The following is a 22,666-nucleotide window of genomic DNA, read 5'->3' as shown; positions in this document are numbered from 1 at the left end:
GGTCTGTCTGACAGACCAAAACAAACAAAGCGTGCATTAACAGATCGATAAAAATGAGTAGCGAGTAGCGAGCTGAATGTAGATAAAAGTAGCGGAGTAAAAGTAGCGTTTCTTCTCTATAAATATACTCAAGTAAAAGTAAAAGTAAGTTGCATTAAAACTACTCTTAGAAGTACAATTTATCCCAAAAGTTACTCAAGTAGATGTAACGGAGTAAATGTAGCGCGTTACTACCCACCTCTGGATGATTTTGAGCAAGCTGTCACGCCAAATTTCTTCCCCCTACAAAAACCTTCCCCCCACATTTACTTCCGGGGTCATTTCCTCCTACGTCATTGACAGCGATCGATAACACTTCGGCTTTGACTGCCCGTCGCTGGATGATACTTGTTTTTTTTAATTTTTTATAATATAGCGTTAACTAGTGATGGGTTGATGAGGCATCATGAAGCGTTTCAACCAGAGGTGGGTAGAGTAGCCAGAAATTGTACTCAAGTAAGAGTACTGTTACTTTAGAGATTTATTACTCAAGTAAAAGTAATGAGTAGTCACCCAAATATTTACTTGAGTAAAAGTAAAAAGTATGTTGTGAAAAAACTACTCAAGTACTGAGTAACTGATGAGTAACATACACACACATATCATATATATATATATATATATATATATATATATATATATACGTATGTGTGGGAAAAAAATCACAAGACTATTTCATCTCTACAGGCCTGTTTCATGAGGGGGTTCCCTCAATCATCAGGAGATCTCCTGATGATTGAGGGAACCCCCTCAAACGCTTTTGCCCCACACTTGACAAATTACGGTTGTCTGTCCGACATATTCCCACTTGAAGCCAAGACCATGGACCCCCTGCTGTTTTTTGGGGGGGAATTAATTCTTCCTTCATTTGTTACCAGATTCGCACCTTCTTTCTCTCGTATTACCACTCGCACTGCTGCGCTAGCATCACAGCTAATGTTAGCCTTGCTGCGACCTCTCTGCTCGGGGAGGGCGTATACGTACGTGACTTATGACGCGACAGTATGTGACGTATGTAAGAAGGTGCGCTTGCTGTCTGTGAGAAGGAGACACAGGAAAGAGCGAGGAGAGCCTGTAGTGTAATGCCAGCAGTTAAAAGCAACTGCGTGAGAACGTATACTCGAATATCACGATATAGTCATTTTCTATATCGCACAGAGACAAACCCGCGATATATCGAGTACAGGCAAAAGCCAGTAAATTAGAATATTTTGAAAAACTTGATTTATTTCAGTAATTGCATTCAAAAGGTGTAACTTGTACATTATATTTATTCATTGCACACAGACTGATGCATTCAAATGTTTATTTCATTTAATTTTGATGATTTGAAGTGGCAACAAATGAAAATCCAAAATTCCGTGTGTCACAAAATTAGAATATTACTTAAGGCTAATACAAAAAAGGGATTTTTAGAAATGTTGGCCAACTGAAAAGTATGAAAATGAAAAATATGAGCATGTACAATACTCAATACTTGGTTGGAGCTCCTTTTGCCTCAATTACTGCGTTAATGCGGCGTGGCATGGAGTCGATGAGTTTCTGGCACTGCTCAGGTGTTATGAGAGCCCAGGTTGCTCTGATAGTGGCCTTCAACTCTTCTGCGTTTTTGGGTCTGGCATTCTGCATCTTCCTTTTCACAATACCCCACAGATTTTCTATGGGGCTAAGGTCAGGGGAGTTGGCGGGCCAATTTAGAACAGAAATACCATGGTCCGTAAACCAGGCACGGGTAGATTTTGCGCTGTGTGCAGGCGCCAAGTCCTGTTGGAACTTGAAATCTCCATCTCCATAGAGCAGGTCAGCAGCAGGAAGCATGAAGTGCTCTAAAACTTGCTGGTAGACGGCTGCGTTGACCCTGGATCTCAGGAAACAGAGTGGACCAACACCAGCAGATGACATGGCACCCCAAACCATCACCCAACCATGCAAATTTTGCATTTCCTTTGGAAATCGAGGTCCCAGAGTCTGGAGGAAGACAGGAGAGGCACAGGATCCACGTTGCCTGAAGTCTAGTGTAAAGTTTCCACCATCAGTGATGGTTTGGTGTGCCATGTCATCTGCTGGTGTCGGTCCACTCTGTTTCCTGAGATCCAGGGTCAACGCAGCCGTCTATCAGCAAGTTTTAGAGCACTTCATGCTTCCTGCTGCTGACCTGCTCTATGGAGATGGAGATTTCAAGTTCCAACAGGACTTGGCGCCTGCACACAGCGCAAAATCTACCCGTGCCTGGTTTACGGACCATGGTATTTCTGTTCTAAATTGGCCCGCCAACTCCCCTGACCTTAGCCCCATAGAAAATCTGTGGGGTATTGTGAAAAGGAAGATGCAGAATGCCAGACCCAAAAACGCAGAAGAGTTGAAGGCCACTATCAGAGCAACCTGGGCTCTCATAACACCTGAGCAGTGCCAGAAACTCATCGACTCCATGCCACGCCGCATTAACGCAGTAATTGAGGCAAAAGGAGCTCCAACCAAGTATTGAGTATTGTACATGCTCATATTTTTCATTTTCATACTTTTCAGTTGGCCAACATTTCTAAAAATCCCTTTTTTGTATTAGCCTTAAGTAATATTCTAATTTTGTGACACACGGAATTTTGGATTTTCATTTGTTGCCACTTCAAATCATCAAAATTAAATGAAATAAACATTTGAATGCATCAGTCTGTGTGCAATGAATAAATATAATGTACAAGTTACACCTTTTGAATGCAATTACTGAAATAAATCAAGTTTTTCAAAATATTCTAATTTACTGGCTTTTACCTGTATATCGCCCAGCCCTACTTGTAATGCTTTCTTGGGGTAACTCTTTTTAGTTGACCTTGTACCAGTCAATCTGTACCGTCATGAAACTCTGCCTGATCCTCTGCAAACTTCTAAGAAATTCTTCAATTAATCGATCTATTATAATTAGTCAGAAAAGGTTGGAAAGGGAGCTAACACTACTTAGCTGTGTTCACTTACCGGAGACAAAATGTTCACAGCACAGTCTGGAGTGTTCTGTAGGAGTCCAGTGATCGATTTGATCGGTTTCTTCTTCGGTAGTTGCTTCAGGTCTTTCCGGTGCACTGCTGTGGATATAGCGCCTCTATAGTGGCGCAATGCTGCAACTGCAGTTAAAGTACGTAGAGGGACATCAATCGCTCAATCAACACAGCCAGAGCTTCACGCTGTGTTGAGCGATGTCAATTACGCAATTTTGAACGCAGGAAAAACCCTGCTGTCAATTTTCCCCTAAAATTAACATGTTGACCTCAACAGGCGCTGCTGGAGAGCAAACTAAAGTCTTTCAGCATAGGAAAAATGTCAGCGACCAAGCGAACGCTAAGCAAAAAAGAGCAAGATGAGATCAAGAAAAAGGTTAGTACATTGAATGGTGGTATATTCCCTTCAGCTCTACACATTATTGAATGCATTATTTTCCGTGTTCAGGAGGACGAGCGTGCAGCAGCAGAGATCTATGAGGAGTTTCTTGCTGCGTTTGAAGGCGGCGGGGAGGGAAAAATCAAAGCTTTTGTCCGTGGTGGAATTGCAAACGCCACGAAAGGTAAAGCGTTGCAAATTTCACTGTTTGCATGTAGAAGAATGCGCAGGTTTGCCTCCACAACACGTGTTTGTGTGTGCACGTGAAATACATTTTCAGAGGAGGCAGCAGTAGATGAGAAGAAAGGGAAGCTGTACAAGCCCAAGTCACGTTTCGAGGGAGAAAGCAAAACCATCTTGCCTCTGGAGAGTCCAACGCCTCAGTTCTTACCAGTGGACAAGCGACAAGTGAGTACGCTGCTTTGGTCGCGGTGTGCGGTGCCAGTTTTTCAAAACATGTTTTGTTGTTCATATCGCAGCTGGCGAAGAAAATGAGCGAGAAGGAGAGGAAGAAGAGCAACCTGGAGCTGTTCAAAGAGGAGCTTAAACAGTACGTTGTGACATTCTGTTAGGGCTGGGCAATATCAATCCAATCCACTTTATTTATATAGCACATTTAAACAACAAAATGTTTCCAAAGTGCTGCACAACAATATTAAACACAATTAAAAACAATATAAAATAAATATGATTAAAAACAATTTCAAAGGGTAAAACCAATTACCGTATTTTCCGCACCATAAGGCGCCCTGGGTTATAAGCCGCGCCTTCAATGAACGGCATATTTCAAAACTTTGTCCACCTATAAGCCGCCCCGTGTTGTAAGCCGCATCTAACTGCGCTAAAGGAATGTCAAAAAAACAGTCAGATAGGTCAGTCAAACTTTAATAATATATTAAAAACCAGCGTGATGTGGGCACGCACGGAGTCGTTTATCAACATGGACGGAGCTGCGTGAAAAAAGCCACCCGGCCTCTTCGCGTAAACTTAAACTTACCTTAACCACTCGCTCATCTTTTCTTCATCCATCCCTTCGAGTTAGCTTTTATGATGACGCCGGCTGGAAAGGTCTCTTTTGGCAAGGTCTTCCTTTTGAATATCACCATGGGTGGACGTTTCTGGCCATTAGCATGGCAAGCTAGAACCACAGTGAAGGATGACTTCTCATTCCCTGTGGTGCGAATATTCACCGCACGTGCTCCCGTTGTATCCACAGTGCGGTTCACAGGAATATCAGTTGCTGTAAAATAGTAATCCGTGTGCGGATGGAGAGATTGCGTCTTTTCATGAACCGGATCCCTGACGCTTAGTAGGAGCCATTTTGTGGTCTTTACAGATGTAAACAGGAAATGAAACGTACGGTAATATCCGCGCGCTTTTTCTTCTTCTACGCGGGCGGGTGGTTGCTTACAGTAGAAGAAGAAGCGCTTCCTGTTCTATGGGGGCGGGTGCTTACCTTGGCGGTTGCTTGCGTAGAAGAAGAAGCGCTTCCTGTTCTACCGGGAAAAAAGATGGCGGCTGTTTACCGTAGTTACGAGACCGAAACTTTATGAAAATGAATCTTAATATTTATCCATATATAAAGCGCACCGGGTTATAAGGCGCACTGTCAGCTTTTGAGAACATTTGTGGTTTTTAGGTGTGGCTAATAGTGCAGAAAATACGGTAAATAGAAAGCAACATTTTAAAAACACAGAGGACAACAGAGGACCACACAACTCACGTAGTGTTAAAAGCCAGAGAATAAAAGTGGGTCTTGAGACGAGACTTAAAACACTCCACTGTGGGAGCAGTTGGAACATGGAGGGGCAGAGTGTTCCAGAGCTTAGGGCCGACCACAGAGAAGGCCCTGTCTCCCCTGGTTTTAAGTCTCGTCTTGGACACCACGAGCTGGAGCTGGCTCTCGGACCTCAGAGCGCGCGCAGGATTGTAAGTTTGGATGAGGTCAGAGATATACTTAAAAACAAACAGCAAGGTTTTAAAATCAATTCTAAAATGAACAGGGAGCCAGTGCAAACTCTCAAGGATTGGGGTTACCGTATTTTCCGCACCATAAGGCGCCCTGGGTTATAAGCCGCGCCTTCAATGAACGGCATATTTCAAAACTTTGTCCACCTATAAGCCGCCCCGTGTTGTAAGCCGCATCTAACTGCGCTAAAGGAATGTCAAAAAAACAGTCAAATAGGTCAGTCAAACTTTAATAATATATTAAAACCAGTGTGATGTGGGCGCGCATGGAATCGTATATCAACATGGACGGAGCTGCGTGAAAAAAGCCACCCGGCCTCTTCGCGTAAACTTAAACTTACCTTAACCACTCGCTCATCTTTTCTTCATCCATCCCTTCGGGGTTAGCTTTTATGATGACGCCGGCTGGAAAGGTCTCTTTTGGCAAGGTCTTCCTTTTGAATATCACCATGGGTGGAAGTTTCTGGCCATTAGCATGGCAAGCTAGAACCACAGTGAAGGATGACTTCTCATTCCCTGTGGTGCGAATATTCACCGTACGTGCTCCCGTTGTATCCACAGTGCGGTTCACAGGAATATCAGTTGCTGTGAAATAGTAATCCGTGTGCGGATGGAGAGATTGCGTCTTTTCATGAACCGGATCCCTGACGCTTAGTAGGAGCCATTTTGTGGTCTTTACAGATGTAAACACACAAAGGAAATGAAACGTACGGTTTTTTCCGCGCGCTTTTTCTTCTTCTACGCGGGCGGGTGGTTGCTTACAGTAGAAGAAGAAGCGCTTCCTGTTCTATGGGGGCGGGTGCTTACCTTGGCGGTTGCTTGCGTAGAAGAAGAAGCGCTTCCTGTTCTACCGGGAAAAAAGATGGCGGCTGTTTACCGTAGTTACGAGACCGAAACTTTATGAAAATGAATATTAATATTTATCCATATATAAAGCGCACTGGGTTATAAGGCGCACTGTCAGCTTTTGAGAAAATTTGTGGTTTTTAGGTGCGCCTTATAGTGCGGAAAATATGGTACATTACGATAGCACATACAAATATGTGTAAAAGCACCCCTATAAATGTCACACATGGGATGGTTTAGTAAGTAAGAATTGTTTTAGTTATATTGTAAAACTTACAAATGTTGCTTGGAGTGATGAATGAAGAATCCGTACAAATAGAAACGCTATGAACGACTAGAAGATGGAACAGCAAAATCTCTAACCAGAAGGGAACTGCAGCAAAAAATCCATAAATTAGCCACAGAGTTCAAAGCGTAGGAAAAAATTAGCGGATTATAGGCCGTAATTTCCGGTAGTTGATTTTGCCCTTAAACAAATATTTGAACAATATCTTTCCTATGAATTTGTGTGAAAACAAAACACGCATCAAATAAAAATCAAGTTTGATTACCGTATAAAAATAATTTCAGGTAAATAAAGAGTGAAAAAAATGAGATTGAGCTGTGAGATGATTCCCCGGCCCTCCATTGTTGTGACATTGTTGTGACATTGTTGTGACGTTGGCAGGATCCAGGAGGAGAGGGACGAGCGGCACAAGCAGAAGGGGAGAGTTAGTCGATTTGAACCTCTCAGCGGCGCAGAGAGCAGACGTTCATGTAAGTGTTTGCAAAAAAAAAAACTCCCTAGACTGCGTGGAGCGGGTCGGAACCGGCCCATACCCCTCCCCCCCGCCACTGCGTCCACCTCACCCTGAAAAAAAACAATTTACACTGCCTCTCTGCTTCTTTTAGCGGATGGTTCCTCACGAAGAAACCGTCCGTCCAGTGGTAATTTTGACTTTAAGTACAGTGGCTGTGAATATCTTGAAGATGTTAAAATGATGATTGACTTTCTTTACTGGCCAAGAGCAAGTCGTCGTCCTCCTCCGGCAGCAATTGGAAATGTCCTCTTGTTTTGTGTCTGTGCAGTTTTGGATGACTGTGCGCCCGGCTCACACGATGTGGGAGACCCGTCCACCACTAACTTGTATCTGGGCAACATCAATCCACAGGTAAGGTCATCTCACAGGGGTGGGAAGGTCATGCGCGTGAAAGATACAATGACTTTCAATGGCTGCAGTTTATGGGACAATTCCACAGCATCAGTTTAGATTTTGATGTGTTTTGATCAGGGATCCACTTATCATTTCATTTTATTTTTAAAATTTATCTCCTTCATTTATGTGCATTTTTGATCAATAGACAATGAAACTTTAGCAACAAAACACATATTCACGCACCTATGCTTGAGAAGGAACAGGATGAAGAAAATCTTATACAGTGGGGCAAAAAAGTATTTAGTCAGCCACCGATTGTGCAAGTTCTCCCACTTAAAATGATGACAGAGGTCTGTAATTTTCATCATAGGTACACTTCAACTGTGAGAGACAGAATGTGAAAAAAAAATCCAGGAATTCACATTGTAGGATTTTTAAAGAATTTATTTGTAAATTATGGTGGAAAATAAGTATTTGGTCAATAACAAAAATTCAACTCAATACTTTGTTATTGCCAACAAAGGTTATATTACAGAGGTCAAACGATTACTATAGGTCTTTACCAGGTTTGCACACACAGTAGCTGGTATTTTGGCCCATTCGTCCATGCAGATCTTCTCGAGAGCAGTGATGTTTTGGGGCTGTCGCCGAGCAACACGGACTTTCAACTCCCTCCACAGATTTTCTATGGGGTTGAGGTCTGGAGACTGGCTAGGCCACTCCAGGACTTTCAAATGCTTCTTACGGAGTAAAAGTATTTAGTCAGCCACCGATTGTGCAAGTTCTCCCACTTAAAATGATGACAGAGGTCTGTAATCTTCATCATAGGTACACTTCAACTGTGAGAGACAGAATGTGAAAAAAAATCCAGGAATTCACATTGTAGGAATTTTAAAGAATTTATTTGTAAATCATGGTGGAAAATAAGTATTTGGTCACTTCAAACAAGGAAGATCTCTGGCTCTCACAGACCTGTAACTTCTTCTTTAAGAAGCTCTTCTGTCCTCCACTTGTTACCTGTATTAATGGCACCCGTTTGAACTTGTTATCTGTATAAAAGACACCTGTCCACAGCCTCAAACAGTCAGACTCCAAACTCCACTATGGCCAAGACCAAAGAGCTGTCAAAGGACACTAGGAAAATAATTGTAGACCTGCACCAGACTGTGAAGAGTGAATCTACAATAGGCAAGCAGCTTGGTGTGAAAAAATCAACTGTGGGAGCAATTATCAGAAAATGGAAGACATACAAGACCACTGATAATCTCCTTTGATCTGGGGCTCCACGCAAGATCTCATCCCGTGGGTTCAAAATGATCATGAGAACGGTGAGCAAAAAATCCCAGAACCACACGGGGGGACCTGGTGAATGACTTGCAGAGAGCTGGGACCAAAGTAACAAAGGTTACCATCAGTAACACACTACGCCGACAGGGAATCAAATCCTGCAGTGCCAGACGTGTCCCCCTGCTTAAGCCAGTGCATGTCCAGGCCCGTCTGAAGTTTGCCAAAGAGCACATGGATGATACAGCAGAGGATTGGGAGAATGTCATGTGGTCAGATGAAACCAAAATAGAACTTTTTGGTATAAACTCAACTCGTCGTGTTTGGAGGAAGAAGAATATTGAGTTGCATCCCAAGAACACCATACCTACTGTGAAGCATGGGGGTGGAAACATCATGCTTTGGGGCTGTTTTTCTGCTAAGGGGACAGGCCGACTGATCTGTGTTAAGGAAAGAATGAATGGGGCCATGTATCGTGAGATTTTGAGCCAAAACCTCCTTCCATCAGTGAGAGCTTTGAAGGTGAAACGTGGCTGGGTCTTCCAGTATGACAATGATCCCAAACACACCGCCAGGGCAACGAAGGAGTGGCTCCGTAAGAAGCATTTGAAAGTCCTGGAGTGGCCTAGCCAGTCTCCAGACCTCAACCCCATAGAAAATCTGTGGAGGGAGTTGAAAGTCCGTGTTGCTCGGCGACAGCCCCAAAACATCACTGCTCTCGAGAAGATCTGCATGGAGGAATGGGCCAAAATACCAGCTACTGTGTGTGCAAACCTGGTAAAGACCTATAGTAATCGTTTGACCTCTGTAATATAACCTTTGTTGGCAATAACAAAGTATTGAGTTGAATTTTTGTTATTGACCAAATACTTATTTTCCACCATAATTTACAAATAAATTCTTTAAAAATCCTACAATGTGAATTCCTGGATTTTTTTTTCACATTCTGTCTCTCACAGTTGAAGTGTACCTATGATGAAAATTACAGACCTCTGTCCTCATTTTAAGTGGGAGAACTTGCACAATTGGTGGCTGACTAAATACTTTTTTGCCCCACTGTATTTCTTGCCCCCTTCAACATAAAAAGTAGTCTTCATGGATAGCCCAGATTCACAAGCATACAAACCAAACAAATACATCCAAAATATAATGAAAACAAACAAAAAACACAAAAAAAAAACAAGTGCAAAACTTCATGAAGTACAAACCGAACAAAAAAAATAATATACACTTCCATACCTGCCAACTACTCTGGTTTTCCCGTAATTAGTACGGTTTTCATCAACCTATTCCGGGTTACGGTTGCAGTGATAAAAAATACGGTTTTTCATTAATTAAATTTTTTTTTTTTTTTTTAAGTTTTATTCACGAAATCGCGTAACAACAATGACAATCGACACTGCTTCCCGTAACTTCCTATCGAGCCATTCCGAATGCCATGCGCGAGGCTATTTATAGCACCGCTGCCAAGCACGAGGCACCTGTTGCCCATTGTTTCCAAACGAGCGAACGATCATGGAATCAGCCGGAGAAAAATCGCAAACGAGTCTTAAACCGAAAAGAAAACTGCAGTCATTCCGTGAAGAATATTCAAAAGCCTATCCGGGAATAATTATCCGTTCCAAAAAGGGTGAAAACTACGCGAATTGCACCTTGTGCAGACAAGATTTTTCGATCGGACACGGAGGAATTAGCGATGTAAAAGACCACGTTGGGAGAAGAAAACACAAGTCTAATGCCGTTGCTAAATTTGGATTTTAGCCACAAAAAGGTAATGACACCAATGTTATCTATTGGAATTGTTTAGTACTGTTATACTGTTAAAAGTGTTTATACTATTTATGCTTTCAAGTCCAAGTTGAAGAAATCTTGTTAAATGTTGACAGCATAACTACCAAAATACAGAAGTACCGTATTTTCCGCACCATAAGCCGCCCTGGGTTATAAGCCGCGCCTTCAATGAACGGCATATTTCAAAACTTTGTCCACCTATAAGCCGCCCCGTGTTATAAGCCGCATCTAACTGCGCTAAAGGGAATGTCAAAAAAACAGTCAGATAGGTCAGTCAAACTTTAATAATATATTAAAAACCAGCGTTCTAACAACTCTGTTCACTCCCAAAATGTACGGTAATGTGCAAATGTGCAATCAATAAGCATCAATAACTTAATGTTGCTCGAACGTTAATGTCACAACACACAAAATAAACATAACGCTCACTTTCTGAAGTTATTCTTCATTCATAAATCCCTCGAATTCTTCTCCTTCGGTGTCCGAATTAAAAAGTTGGGCGAATACGGGATCCAAAATGGCCGGCTCCGTCTCGTTCTGTGAATCCTGCCTTCCGGAAAGCTCGGACCACAGTTGTGACCGAAATATCCGCCCAGGCATTTACGATCCACTGGCAGATGTTGGCGTATGTCGTCCGGCGCTGTCTCCCTGTCTTAGTGAAGGTGTGTTCGCCTTCGGTCATCCATTGTTCCCACGCCGTTCGCAGTCGTGCTTTAAATGCCCTGTTGACACCAATATCGAGCGGTTGGAGTTCTTTGGTTAAATATTGCCTTAAGTTTAAATTCTGCGTTATACGCGTGTCGCTTAGTAGGAGCCATTTTGTGGTCTTTACAGATGTAAACACACAAATGAAATGAAACGCAATATCCGGGGGCTTCTTCTTCTATGGGGGCGGGTGGTTGCTTACAGTAGAAGAAGAAGCGCTTCCTCTTCTATGGGGGCGGGTGCTTACCTTGGCGGTTGCTTACCATAGAAGAAGAAGCGCTTCCTCTTCTACGGGGAAAAAAGATGGCGGCTGTTTACCGTAGTTGCGAGACCGAAACTTTATGAAAATAAATATTTATATTAATCCATATATAAAGCGCACCGGGTTATAAGCCGCACTGTCAGCTTTTGTGAAAATTTGTGGTTTTTAGGTGCGGCTAATAGTGCGAAAAATACGGTAGGCTAAATAACTTTAAACTTTAATACATGCTCGGATAGGCCAGTATCGGTATCGGATCGGAAATGCAAAAACAATATCGGTATCGGATCGGAAGTGCAAAAACCTGGATCGGGACATCCCTATATGAGTGATACTTCAGTGATTATGTAGATTTATTTTCTCAACCACAAGTGGTAGAAGATGGATGGATTTTTTTTTTTTTTTTTTTGTTAATATTTACAAATTCAGGAAATAATTTCCTGGACACATGAGGACTTTGAGAACAAAAACCAAAGGATTTAAAAGAGTAGTAAATAGTAGTTTTTAGGGGTGTGACTCTTTAGGTACCTAACGATTCGATCCAATTCCTGGGTTGACGAACCGCTTCAGAATTGATTCTCGATTCAAAACGATTTTCTTTGATATAATTATAATGAAACTTTTTCAAAACAGGTTAGAAAAGATTCTTCTGGTTGCCTAAACACATTGATTCTTATCAAATAAAACTTGTGCCCACAGCTGTCCAACACCCAGGAAGTAGGACTAACCTCATAACTCATTCATAATGACCACATGAAATCTGTGTGGACTTGGCATATAGGGATCAGGATGTAAATAATGGTGTTTTAAACGTATCGGATGGTTGCTTGTGAACGTTCGTCATACCAGAGATGCCCATCCCTGTCATCCCCATATATACCAACCGTTTTGCCTTTTCAAATCACGCTTTTGCTACATGTCTGCTGTGTGGTTGTGGTGCAGATGAACGAGGAGATGCTGTGTCAGGAGTTTGGGCGCTACGGACCTCTGGCCAGCGTCAAGATCATGTGGCCCAGGACTGACGAGGAGAGGGCACGGGAGAGGAACTGTGGCTTTGTGGCCTTCATGAACAGGAGGGATGCTGAGAGAGCCCTCAAAAACCTCAATGGTAAGCTTGTCTACTCGAGATGCACCGATATGTTTTTTTTTAAGGTTTTTTATCGATAACGGTCAAGGAGGCCGTTGAGCGATATTTGGAGCTGATATACAGGTAAAAGCCAGTAAATTAGAATATTTTGAAAAACTTGATTTATTTCAGTAATTGCATTCAAAAGGTGTAACTTGTACATTATATTTATTCATTGCACACAGACTGATGCATTCAAATGTTTATTTCATTTAATTTTGATGATTTGAAGTGGCAACAAATGAAAATCCAAAATTCCGTGTGTCACAAAATTAGAATATTACTTAAGGCTAATACAAAAAAGGGATTTTTAGAAATGTTGGCCAACTGAAAAGTATGAAAATGAAAAATATGAGCATGTACAATACTCAATACTTGGTTGGAGCTCCTTTTGCCTCAATTACTGCGTTAATGCGGCGTGGCATGGAGTCGATGAGTTTCTGGCACTGCTCAGGTGTTATGAGAGCCCAGGTTGCTCTGATAGTGGCCTTCAACTCTTCTGCGTTTTTGGGTCTGGCATTCTGCATCTTCCTTTTCACAATACCCCACAGATTTTCTATGGGGCTAAGGTCAGGGGAGTTGGCGGGCCAATTTAGAACAGAAATACCATGGTCCGTAAACCAGGCACGGGTAGATTTTGCGCTGTGTGCAGGCGCCAAGTCCTGTTGGAACTTGAAATCTCCATCTCCATAGAGCAGGTCAGCAGCAGGAAGCATGAAGTGCTCTAAAACTTGCTGGTAGACGGCTGCATTGACCCTGGATCTCAGGAAACAGAGTGGACCGACACCAGCAGATGACATGGCACCCCAAACCATCACCCAACCATGCAAATTTTGCATTTTCTTTGGAAATCAAGGTCCCAGAGTCTGGAGGAAGACAGGAGAGGCACAGGATCCACGTTGCCTGAAGTCTAGTGTAAAGTTTCCACCATCAGTGATGGTTTGGGGTGCCATGTCATCTGCTGGTGTCGGTCCACTCTGTTTCCTGAGATCCAGGGTCAACGCAGCCGTACCTGTATACCTGTATATTGTGTATCGCAATATGGCCTTAAAATATCGCAATATTAAAAAAAGGCCATATCGCCCAGCCCTAGTTTCAATGATGCCATTTCTGTTTGTTATGTATAATTTTGTCTATTTTGTGTTTATCCTTTAATAAACAGGTCAGTTTCTTGTTACCAACCATTGTGTATTATTCAAACTCCCCTAATTCAGCTGGCTAGTTGTTATCAAGAGTACTAAAACCCTTTTCAACATGATTCTGACTAGGGCTGCAGCTAACGATTATTTTTCTATCGATTAATCTATAGATTATTTTTCCGATTAATCGGTTAATCTATAGATTATTTTTTTCGATTAATCTATAGATTATTTTTCCTTTTACCGATTATTTTTTTTATTTAAAATGAAGAGGAAAAAATAAATGTAGGCCAGTTTTTTCAAAAGGCATGGCTTTTATTTACAAAAAAAAAAGTATGGCCACTCAGTCAACATTGACAACAACATGACAAAATATTCTGTAACAATGTAAACATTTAAAACTTTTAACATTTAACAAAATTAAAAGTAGCTTATTTGCTTTTTAATGTGCAAATATAAAAGTAAACATCCAGTGCAAATCTTAATATTCTGGAATAGTATAAGCATTTAAAAAGTAAAAGTATTGCTTATTTTGCTTTAAAATGTGCAAAAATAAAGATAAACATCCAATACAAAAAAGTGCAAAACGGAAATATTCTGTAACAAGTGTAAACATTTCAACAAAAGTAAAAGTATTGCTTATTTGCTAAAATGTGCAAAAATAAAGCTAAACATCCAATAAAAAAAAATGTACAGTGTAAACATTTCAACAAAAGTAAAAGTATTGCTTATTTTGCTTAATAACACAACAATGATAGTATGATTAAAGTGAAAGTTAATTGTTGGTTTGTACATAGTATATGTAACTGTTAATGTTGTAAAAGGTATTTGCACAACTAATTAACGTTAGCGTTTGTGACACGTCTTGTGCCGTGGGGTTCTTTCAGGACCGACAGACTGAACGCCAGACGGCTTTGCCAGGTTTACAATCTTTTCATTTTACACAAAGTCTTTTCTCTTCCAACTCTTTTCTCTTTCTTTCCTCGCTTTTCAGCTCCTCTTCCTCGCTCGCTCGTCGTCCCCTGTCTCTTGCGGCGTCGCTCCCGGCGCGCCCCGCCTCGCCGCCGTCTCGCCGCCGCCGCCTCTCCACAGCGTTAAAGAGGAGCGCGTCTTTGTAAACACTGAGCAGGCACGCCAAACGCGCCTCTCAGAGCAAACGGTGCTTTAGTTTATGAATTTACAACGCAGATACAAATGACACATTCATGTTTTTGTGTAATAATGACAACGTATACGCACGCGGACGATTGACTTGTTGATGGTGATGGCAAGAACGCTGTCGGGGGTTTTCTTTTCAAATGTTCGTTCATAGCCGTTGTGCTGCTATGATAGGCCATTTCCGCTCGACACAGTGTGCATACAACAACATTATTAGGCCGTTTATTGAAATACTCCGACACTTTTGACGACTTTTGGCGTGCTTTTTTCCCCTCGCTCGCATCGTCTGCTTTGCGCTCCGCCATGACAGTAGTGTGACGTAAATATGCGACGCGCCGACGCACAAAAACGGCGTCGACGTATTTACGTAACCGATGACGTCGACGCGTCGTTTCAGCCTTAATTCTGACAACTAAGTAGGCTAAATAACTTTAAACTTTAATACATGCTCGCATAGGCCAGTATCGGTCGGTATCGGATCGGAAATGCAAAAACAATATCGGTATCGGATCGGAAGTGCAAAAACCTGGATCGGGACATCCCTAGTCCAAACCTTTGGCCTGTACTGTATGTCAAAATGCCAGGTAATGGTTCATCACTACTGTTTACCCAGAAAAATGAGGAAGTGGATTTGTTGTGGTATTGCAGGGAAGATGATCATGAACTTTGAGATGAAACTGGGATGGGGCAAAGGTGTTCCCATCCCCCCGCACCCCATCTACATCCCTCCGTCCATGATGGAGCACACACTCCCGCCGCCTCCCTCGGGCCTCCCCTTCAACGCCCAGCCCCGCGAGAGGTTAAAGAACCCCAATGCCCCCCTGCTGCCTCCCCCTAAAAACAAGGAGGACTTTGAGAAGGTAATGCCCCCTCTTCCGAAAGTTAGCTTTCATCATGACTTTGTTAGTGCTAGTTGTTGTAAACTAGGTCAGGGCTTTTCAAAATGCATTTTTTTGATATTCACCTGTTGCCTTTGTAACAATACTCACTCACGCTCTATGTTTATTATCTGATGTGACTTCATATACAGACTCTGTCGCAAGCCATAGTCAAAGTGGTTATCCCAACAGAAAGGTACATGCTTTTTTCATTATTCCCCTAAATTGGTGTAGAAACACAAAAACATCCCATAAAGAGATGAATAAGCTTATTGATGGCCGCACGCCACGGGGGTTGGTCAGTGTGCGTGAGCAATGGTGGCGGCCACCGCATCATGTCCGCCTGTTACGATAGACTCCATCACAATAAATGTCATGGACACCTGTTGAGCAAGCACCTCACCTCATAAGAGTAGCCACACGTTAACTTAGCGTTGACTGAACGCCTCGGGTTGCTAGCCGCCACATCGACGTGCGGCCGTCGGACCATTGCTCACGCCCGCCGCCCCGCCCCTCGGCCTGCGTCGCGCCCAATCCGGCCCCCGCCAAACAAGCCACCACTCTTAGCCTAGCCATGACCTTTGACATTGGCCTTGGTGAGCAGCACACGTTGAACTGTCTGCGGCAGCGAGGGACCCGAAAAAGGCTTCATGGGATGGATTGGGAAAGTATACAGGCTTGTGCCCCGCCATCGGTACGATCGGCTCCAATACAAGTAACTGTGATCTGTGTTGACTTGATTGATTAGTTATGTCCCAAATTGACCTTTTGGCCACGCACGCACTGACTCACAACACGATGCCCACGCACACACCACACACTGTCCACGCAGTGTCCTGACATGAAACACACAACACTGAAACACACATATGTGATATAGTACTGACACCTTTGGAGGGGAGGAGTGATGCTTTTGTCACCTGACACTTTTCAACTGTTGCCTTTCTGACGACACGGCGTATTATTCAACAATCCTGTAGAGCAGGGGTCCCCAACCTTTTTCCCACCATGGACCGGTGTAAAGTATGCATTATTTTCACAGACCGGCTTTTCACCTGTGGCAGATTAAAAAGAGCAAAACAATTAGCATGAAAAATCAACTCACTATAATGCTGAAATAATGGCGTGTTTTTTTGCAAAAAGATGGTTTCCGGCACATTGATGGCATATACATACCTGCCAACTACTCCGGTTTTCCCGTAATTAGTACGGTTTTCATCAACCTACCGTATTTTCCGCACCATAAGGCGCCCTGGGTTATAAGCCTTGCCTTCAATGAACGGCATATTTCAAAACTTTGTCCACCTATAAGCCGCCCCGTGTTGTAAGCCGCATCTAACTGCGCTAAAGGAATGTCAAAAAAACAGTCAAATAGGTCAGTCAAACTTTAATAATATATTAAAACCAGCGTGATGTGGGCGCGCATGGAGTCGTATATCAACATGGACGAAGCTGCGTGAAAAAAGCCACCCGGCCTCTTCGCGTAAACTTAAACTTACCTTAACCACTCGCTCATCTTTTCTTCATCCATCCCTTCGAGTTAGCTTTTATGATGACGCCGGCTGGAAAGGTCTCTTTTGGCAAGGTCTTCCTTTTGAATATCACCATGGGTGGAAGTTTCTGGCCATTAGCATGGCAAGCTAGAACCACAGTGAAGGATGACTTCTCATTCCCTGTGGTGCGAATATTCACCGTACGTGCTCCCGTTGTATCCACAGTGCGGTTCACAGGAATATCAGTTGCTGTGAAATAGTAATCCGTGTGCGGATGGAGAGATTGCGTCTTTTCATGAACCGGATCCCTGTCGTTTAGTAGGAGCCATTTTGTGGTCTTTACAGATGTAAACACACAAAGGAAATGAGACGTACGGTAATATCCGCGCGCTTTTTCTTCTTCTACGCGGGCGGGTGGTTGCTTACAGTAGAAGAAGAAGCGCTTCCTGTTCTATGGGGGCGGGTGCTTACCTTGGCGGTTGCTTGCGTAGAAGAAGAAGCGCTTCCTGTTCTACCGGGAAAAAAGATGGCGGCTGTTTACCGAAGTTGCGAGATCGAAACTTTATGAAAATGAATCGTAATATTAATCCATATATAAAGCGCACCGGGTTATAAGGCGCACTGTCAGCTTTTGAGAAAATTTGTGGTTTTTAGGTGCGCCTTATAGTGCGGAAAATACGGTATTCCGGGTTACGGTTGCAGTGATAAAAAATACGGTTTTTCATTAATTAAAAAAAAAAATTTTTTTAAATGCGTGAGGCTATTTATAGCACCGCTGCCAAGCACGAGGCACCTGTTGCCCATTGTTTCCAAACGAGCGAACGATCATGGAATCAGCCGGAGAAAAATCGCAAACGAGTCTTAAACCGGAAAGAAAACTGCAGTCATTCCGTGAAGAATATTCAAAAGCCTATCCGGGAATAATTATCCGTTCCAAAAAGGGTGAAAACGACGCCAATTGCACCTTGTGCAGACAAGATTTTTCGATCGGACACGGAGGAATTAGCGATGTAAAAGACCACGTTGGGACAAAAAAACACAAGTCTAATGCCGTTGCTAAATTTGGACTTTAGCCACAAAAAGGTAATGACACCAATGTTATCTATTGGAATTGTTTAGTACTGTTATACTGTTAAAAGTGTTTATACTATTTATGCTTTCAAGTCCAAGTTGAAGAAATCTTGTTAAATGTTGACAGCATAACTACCAAAATACAGAAGTATGTCCTTAATATTTTTGCAGTGCTATTTCTGTTGAAAAGTTCAAACGATTACATTAGAGATGTGATGTGCCACTTTTCAAGTGTCTGATGGCTTCAATTAATTTTCATGAATTTTTCATATTTGGAATTCTTTTGAAAGGCTTACAAAAAAACTACATTTGAATTGTAATTCCATGCTATTGACAGGACTATTAATTTTAATGAAGTTAGCTTACCATGTTTACAGTATGATAATTGTGATAGAAATGTGAATTTTAGGCACAGACTATTTTATACAATTGAACAAGGCAGTAGATTATACAAGCTTGGACAGAAAGTTAATAATGACACCAATTTTTTTTTAAATGGAATTGTTTAGTACTGTTTTACCATTTGTTTACTGTAAAAAGTGTTTATACTGTTTATACTTTCAATGAACAAATTGAAGTCTTGTGAAAGGTTGACAGGATAACTGGCATTAACTGTCAAAATAATTTCAAACTATTGAAGTTAGCTTACAGAATAAACATGTCAATCAACCCATATGATTTTTACTGTAATATTTTTGTTTTGAAAAGTCACTGTGACTGATAGAAAAGTGATGGTTTTAGCAACATTTTAACCTGTCTGAATGCTATTAATCATTTTGCGTCGGGGGGCGAAGCCTGAACCCCCCACCAGGACTTTGTGCTGGACCTACCGGGGCCTGCGGCCCCTGGACCCTGGCTACTAGGTTTTTCTGATTTCAAAAGTTGGCAGGTATGCTAATGTAATGTGATGAAAAACATGAATTACTAAGTCAATATTTTTAAATTGCAAAGAGACTTTGTGGACTGTTGGATATTTCAAGAACGCAAACCGGCTTGTGAGTACCAACATTTTAGCACATAACACCTTCTTGCTCTTCTCGTGCACATTAAAAAAATGAGCCGTGGGCTGCACTTTAAAGCCTTGCTCTCAGTCTATTAAATTTCCTTTGTGATTATTTGTTAAAATGATTTATTTCCTCACCGACTGTGTCGCGGGGATGTGCAGTTCCTGTCCAATCGAAGTAGTTTAACCCGGGGAGGCGACAGTTGAAAAGCAGCCGTCTTTACAAAGAACTTAAGCGACGTGCAGCCGGTCTGAATTGTTTGCTTTAACTGTGTCTTTCTTGTAGGAATTTGCTCTCTCTCATCCACCGAATGATCGAGTTTGTGGTGCGTGAAGGCCCAATGTTTGAAGCCATGATCATGAACCGAGAAATCAACAACCCCATGTACAGGTGAGCCACGTCCGCCGGCTTTGCTGCAAGCTTTGCCGACTGCTGGCTAACGCTTTTGAATTGTCTTCAAGGTTTCTGTTTGAGAACCAGAGTCCAGCACACGTTTACTACCGCTGGAAGCTCTACACCATCCTGCAGGTGTGTGTATATTCTCAAAAACTCAGCACTTAATCTAAGGACAACCCTTAAACGGATGCCTAGAGGGCGCTAACTTTGCACTGTTGTAAAGACGTACATAATACACACACACACGCATATATATTAGCTTTGTGTGTGGTCAGCTAATGATAGCGATTAGGTAAAGTTTAGCGACTACATTAGCTATCATTTAGTGATGTAACAATAAATGTTAATAATAATTAAAGCTGCAAGCAGCATTGGTCGGGCCCGCGTATTTGGCAGGTGCTAGTCCTAAGTGTCCCAATACTTTTGTCAAGTTTTAGTCCCAAGTGTCCCAATACTTTTGTCAAGTTTTAGTCCCTTTTGTCCAGTTTTCGGCCTAAATGTCCCAATACCGTATTTTCCGCACCATAAGCCTCCCTGGGTTAAAAGCCGCGCCTTCAATGAACGGCATATTTCAAAACTTTGTCCACCTATAAGCCGCCCCGTGTTATAAGCCGCATCTAACTGCGCTAAAGGAATGTCAAAAAAACAGTCAGATAGGTCAGTCAAACTTTAATAATATATTAAAAACCAGCGTGATGTGGGCGCGCATGGAGTCGTATATCAACATGGACGGAGCTGCGTGAAAAAAGCCACCCGGCCTCTTCGCGTAAACTTAAACTTACCTTAACCACTCGCTCATCTTTTCTTCATCCATCCATCCCTTCGAGTTAGCTTTTATGATGACGCCGGCTGGAAAGGTCTCTTTTGGCAAGGTCTTCCTTTTGAATATCACCATGGGTGGAAGTTTCTGGCCATTAGCATGGCAAGCTAGAACCACAGTGAAGGATGACTTCTCATTCCCTGTGGTGCGAATATTCACCGTACGTGCTCCCGTTGTATCCACAGTGCGGTTCACAGGAATATCAAAAGTCAGTGGAACCTCGTCCATGTTGATAATGTTCTCTGGCCGGATCTTTTTTTCAGCTATCTTGTTTTTACAATATGCACGGAAAGTAGCCAGCTTTTCTTGAAAGTCTTTAGGCAGTTGCTGTGAAATAGTAGTCCGTGTGCGGATGGAGAGATTGCGTCTTTTCATGAACCGGAAACCTGTCGCTTAGTAGGAGCCATTTTGTGGTCTTTACAGATGTAAACACACAAAGGAAATGAAACGTAATATCCGCGCGCTTCTTCTTCTTCTACGGGGGCGGGTGGTTGCTTACAGTAGAAGAAGAAGCGCTTCCTGTTCTATGGGGGCGGGTGCTTACGTAGAAGAAGAAGCACTTCCTCTTCTACGGGGAAAAAAGATGGCGGCTGTTTACCGTAGTTACGAGACCGAAACTTTATGAAAATGAATCTTAATATTAATCCATATATAAAGCGCACCGGGTTATAAGCCGCACTGTCAGCTTTTGAGTAAATTTGTGGTTTTTAGGTGCGCCTTATAGTGCGGAAAATACGGTAATTAAAAAATTTTTTTTTTTTTAAAGTTTTATTCACGAAATCGCGTAACAACAATGACATTGGACATGCTTCCCGTAACATCCTATCGAGCCATTCCGCGAGGCTATTTATAGCACCGCTGCCAAGCACGAGGCACCTGTTGCCCATTGTTTCCAAACGAGCGAACGATCATGGAATCAGCCGGAGAAAAATCGCAAACGAGTCTTAAACCGAAAAGAAAACTGCAGTCATTCCGTGAAGAATATTCAAAAGCCTATCCGGGAATAATTATCCGTTCCAAAAAGGGTGAAAACTACGCGAATTGCACCTTGTGCAGACAAGATTTTTCGATCGGACACGGAGGAATTAGCGATGTAAAAGACCACGTTGGGACAAAAAAACACAAGTCTAATGCCGTTGCTAGCGATACAAGTGGAAAACTTTCAACGTTTTTCGGATTTTAGCCACAAAAAGGTAATGACACCAATGTTATCTATTGGAATTGTTTAGTACTGTTATACTGTTAAAAGTGTTTATACTATTTATGCTTTCAAGTCCAACTTGAAGAAATCTTGTTAAATGTTGACAGCATAACTACCAAAATACAGAAGTATGTCCTTAATATTTTTGCAGTGCTATTTCTGTTGAAAAGTTCAAATGATTACATTAGAGATGTGATGTGCCACTTTTCAAGTGTCTGATGGCTTCAATTAATTTTCATTCATTTTTCATATTTTGAATTCTTTTGAAAGGCTTACAAAAAAACTACATTTGAATTGTAATTCCATGCTATTGACAGGACTATTAATTTTAATGAAGTTAGCTTACCATGTTTACAGTATGATAATTGTGATAGAAATGTGAATTTTAGGCACAGAATATTTTTTACAATTGAACAAGGCAGTAGATTATACAAGCTTGGACAGAAAGTTAATAATGACACCAATTTTTTTTTTTATGGAATTGTTTAGTACTGTTTTACCATTTGTTTACTGTAAAAAGTGTTTATACTTTCAATTAACAAATTGAAGTCTTGTGAAAGGTTGACAGGATAACTGGCATTAACTGTCAAAATAATTTCAAACTATTGAAGTTAGCTTACAGAATAAACATGTCAATCAACCCATATGATTTTTGCTGTAATATTTTTGTTTTGAAAAGTCACTGTGACTGATAGAAAAGTGATGGTTTTAGCAACATTTTAACCTGTCTGAATGCTAATAATCATTTTGCGTCGGGGGGCGAAGCCTGAACCCCCCACCAGGACTTTGTCCTGGACCTACCGGGGCCTGCGACCCCTGGCTACTAGGTTTTTCTGATTTCAAAAGTTGGCAGGTATGAGGGTTCAAAGTGTGGCGGCTTATAGTCCGGAGTTTAGAGTAGTCATTTTGAAAAATGTATAAGTTCTGTTAAACCACCAATGGTAACATAAGCAAGCTGCTGATGTTCTTCTTACATTTAAAAA

At 42.0% G+C, this 22,666-nt stretch overlaps 1 protein-coding gene across 3 annotated transcripts in view; it reads left to right on the top strand.

Moving 5' to 3' along the window:
* Positions 1–22,666, top strand: part of u2surp (U2 snRNP-associated SURP domain containing) — a 46,953-nt gene that overhangs the window by 2,981 nt on the left and 21,306 nt on the right. Inside the window, exons 2-13 of one of the 3 annotated variants that reach the window (XM_061965938.1) lie at positions 3,307–3,405; positions 3,478–3,592; positions 3,689–3,816; positions 3,888–3,958; positions 6,890–6,978; positions 7,114–7,149; positions 7,291–7,373; positions 12,340–12,505; positions 15,469–15,680; positions 15,851–15,894; positions 19,552–19,656; positions 19,728–19,794. In XM_061965938.1, coding sequence (XP_061821922.1) covers positions 3,307–3,405; positions 3,478–3,592; positions 3,689–3,816; positions 3,888–3,958; positions 6,890–6,978; positions 7,114–7,149; positions 7,291–7,373; positions 12,340–12,505; positions 15,469–15,680; positions 15,851–15,894; positions 19,552–19,656; positions 19,728–19,794 — 1,215 coding nt within the window. Of the gene's footprint in view, positions 1–3,306; positions 3,406–3,477; positions 3,593–3,688; positions 3,817–3,887; positions 3,959–6,889; positions 6,979–7,113; positions 7,150–7,290; positions 7,374–12,339; positions 12,506–15,468; positions 15,681–15,850; positions 15,895–19,551; positions 19,657–19,727; positions 19,795–22,666 lie in introns of those variants that run through there. The other 2 variants (XM_061965939.1, XM_061965940.1) reach the window with 2 other exon arrangements.

The sequence above is a fragment of the Nerophis lumbriciformis genome, linkage group LG07 (assembly GCF_033978685.3).
Source record: "Nerophis lumbriciformis linkage group LG07, RoL_Nlum_v2.1, whole genome shotgun sequence".
Taxonomy (NCBI): Eukaryota; Metazoa; Chordata; class Actinopteri; order Syngnathiformes; family Syngnathidae; genus Nerophis; species Nerophis lumbriciformis.
Note: the sequence above shows the minus strand (reverse complement) of the source record. Positions and strands in the feature narration are given on the sequence as shown.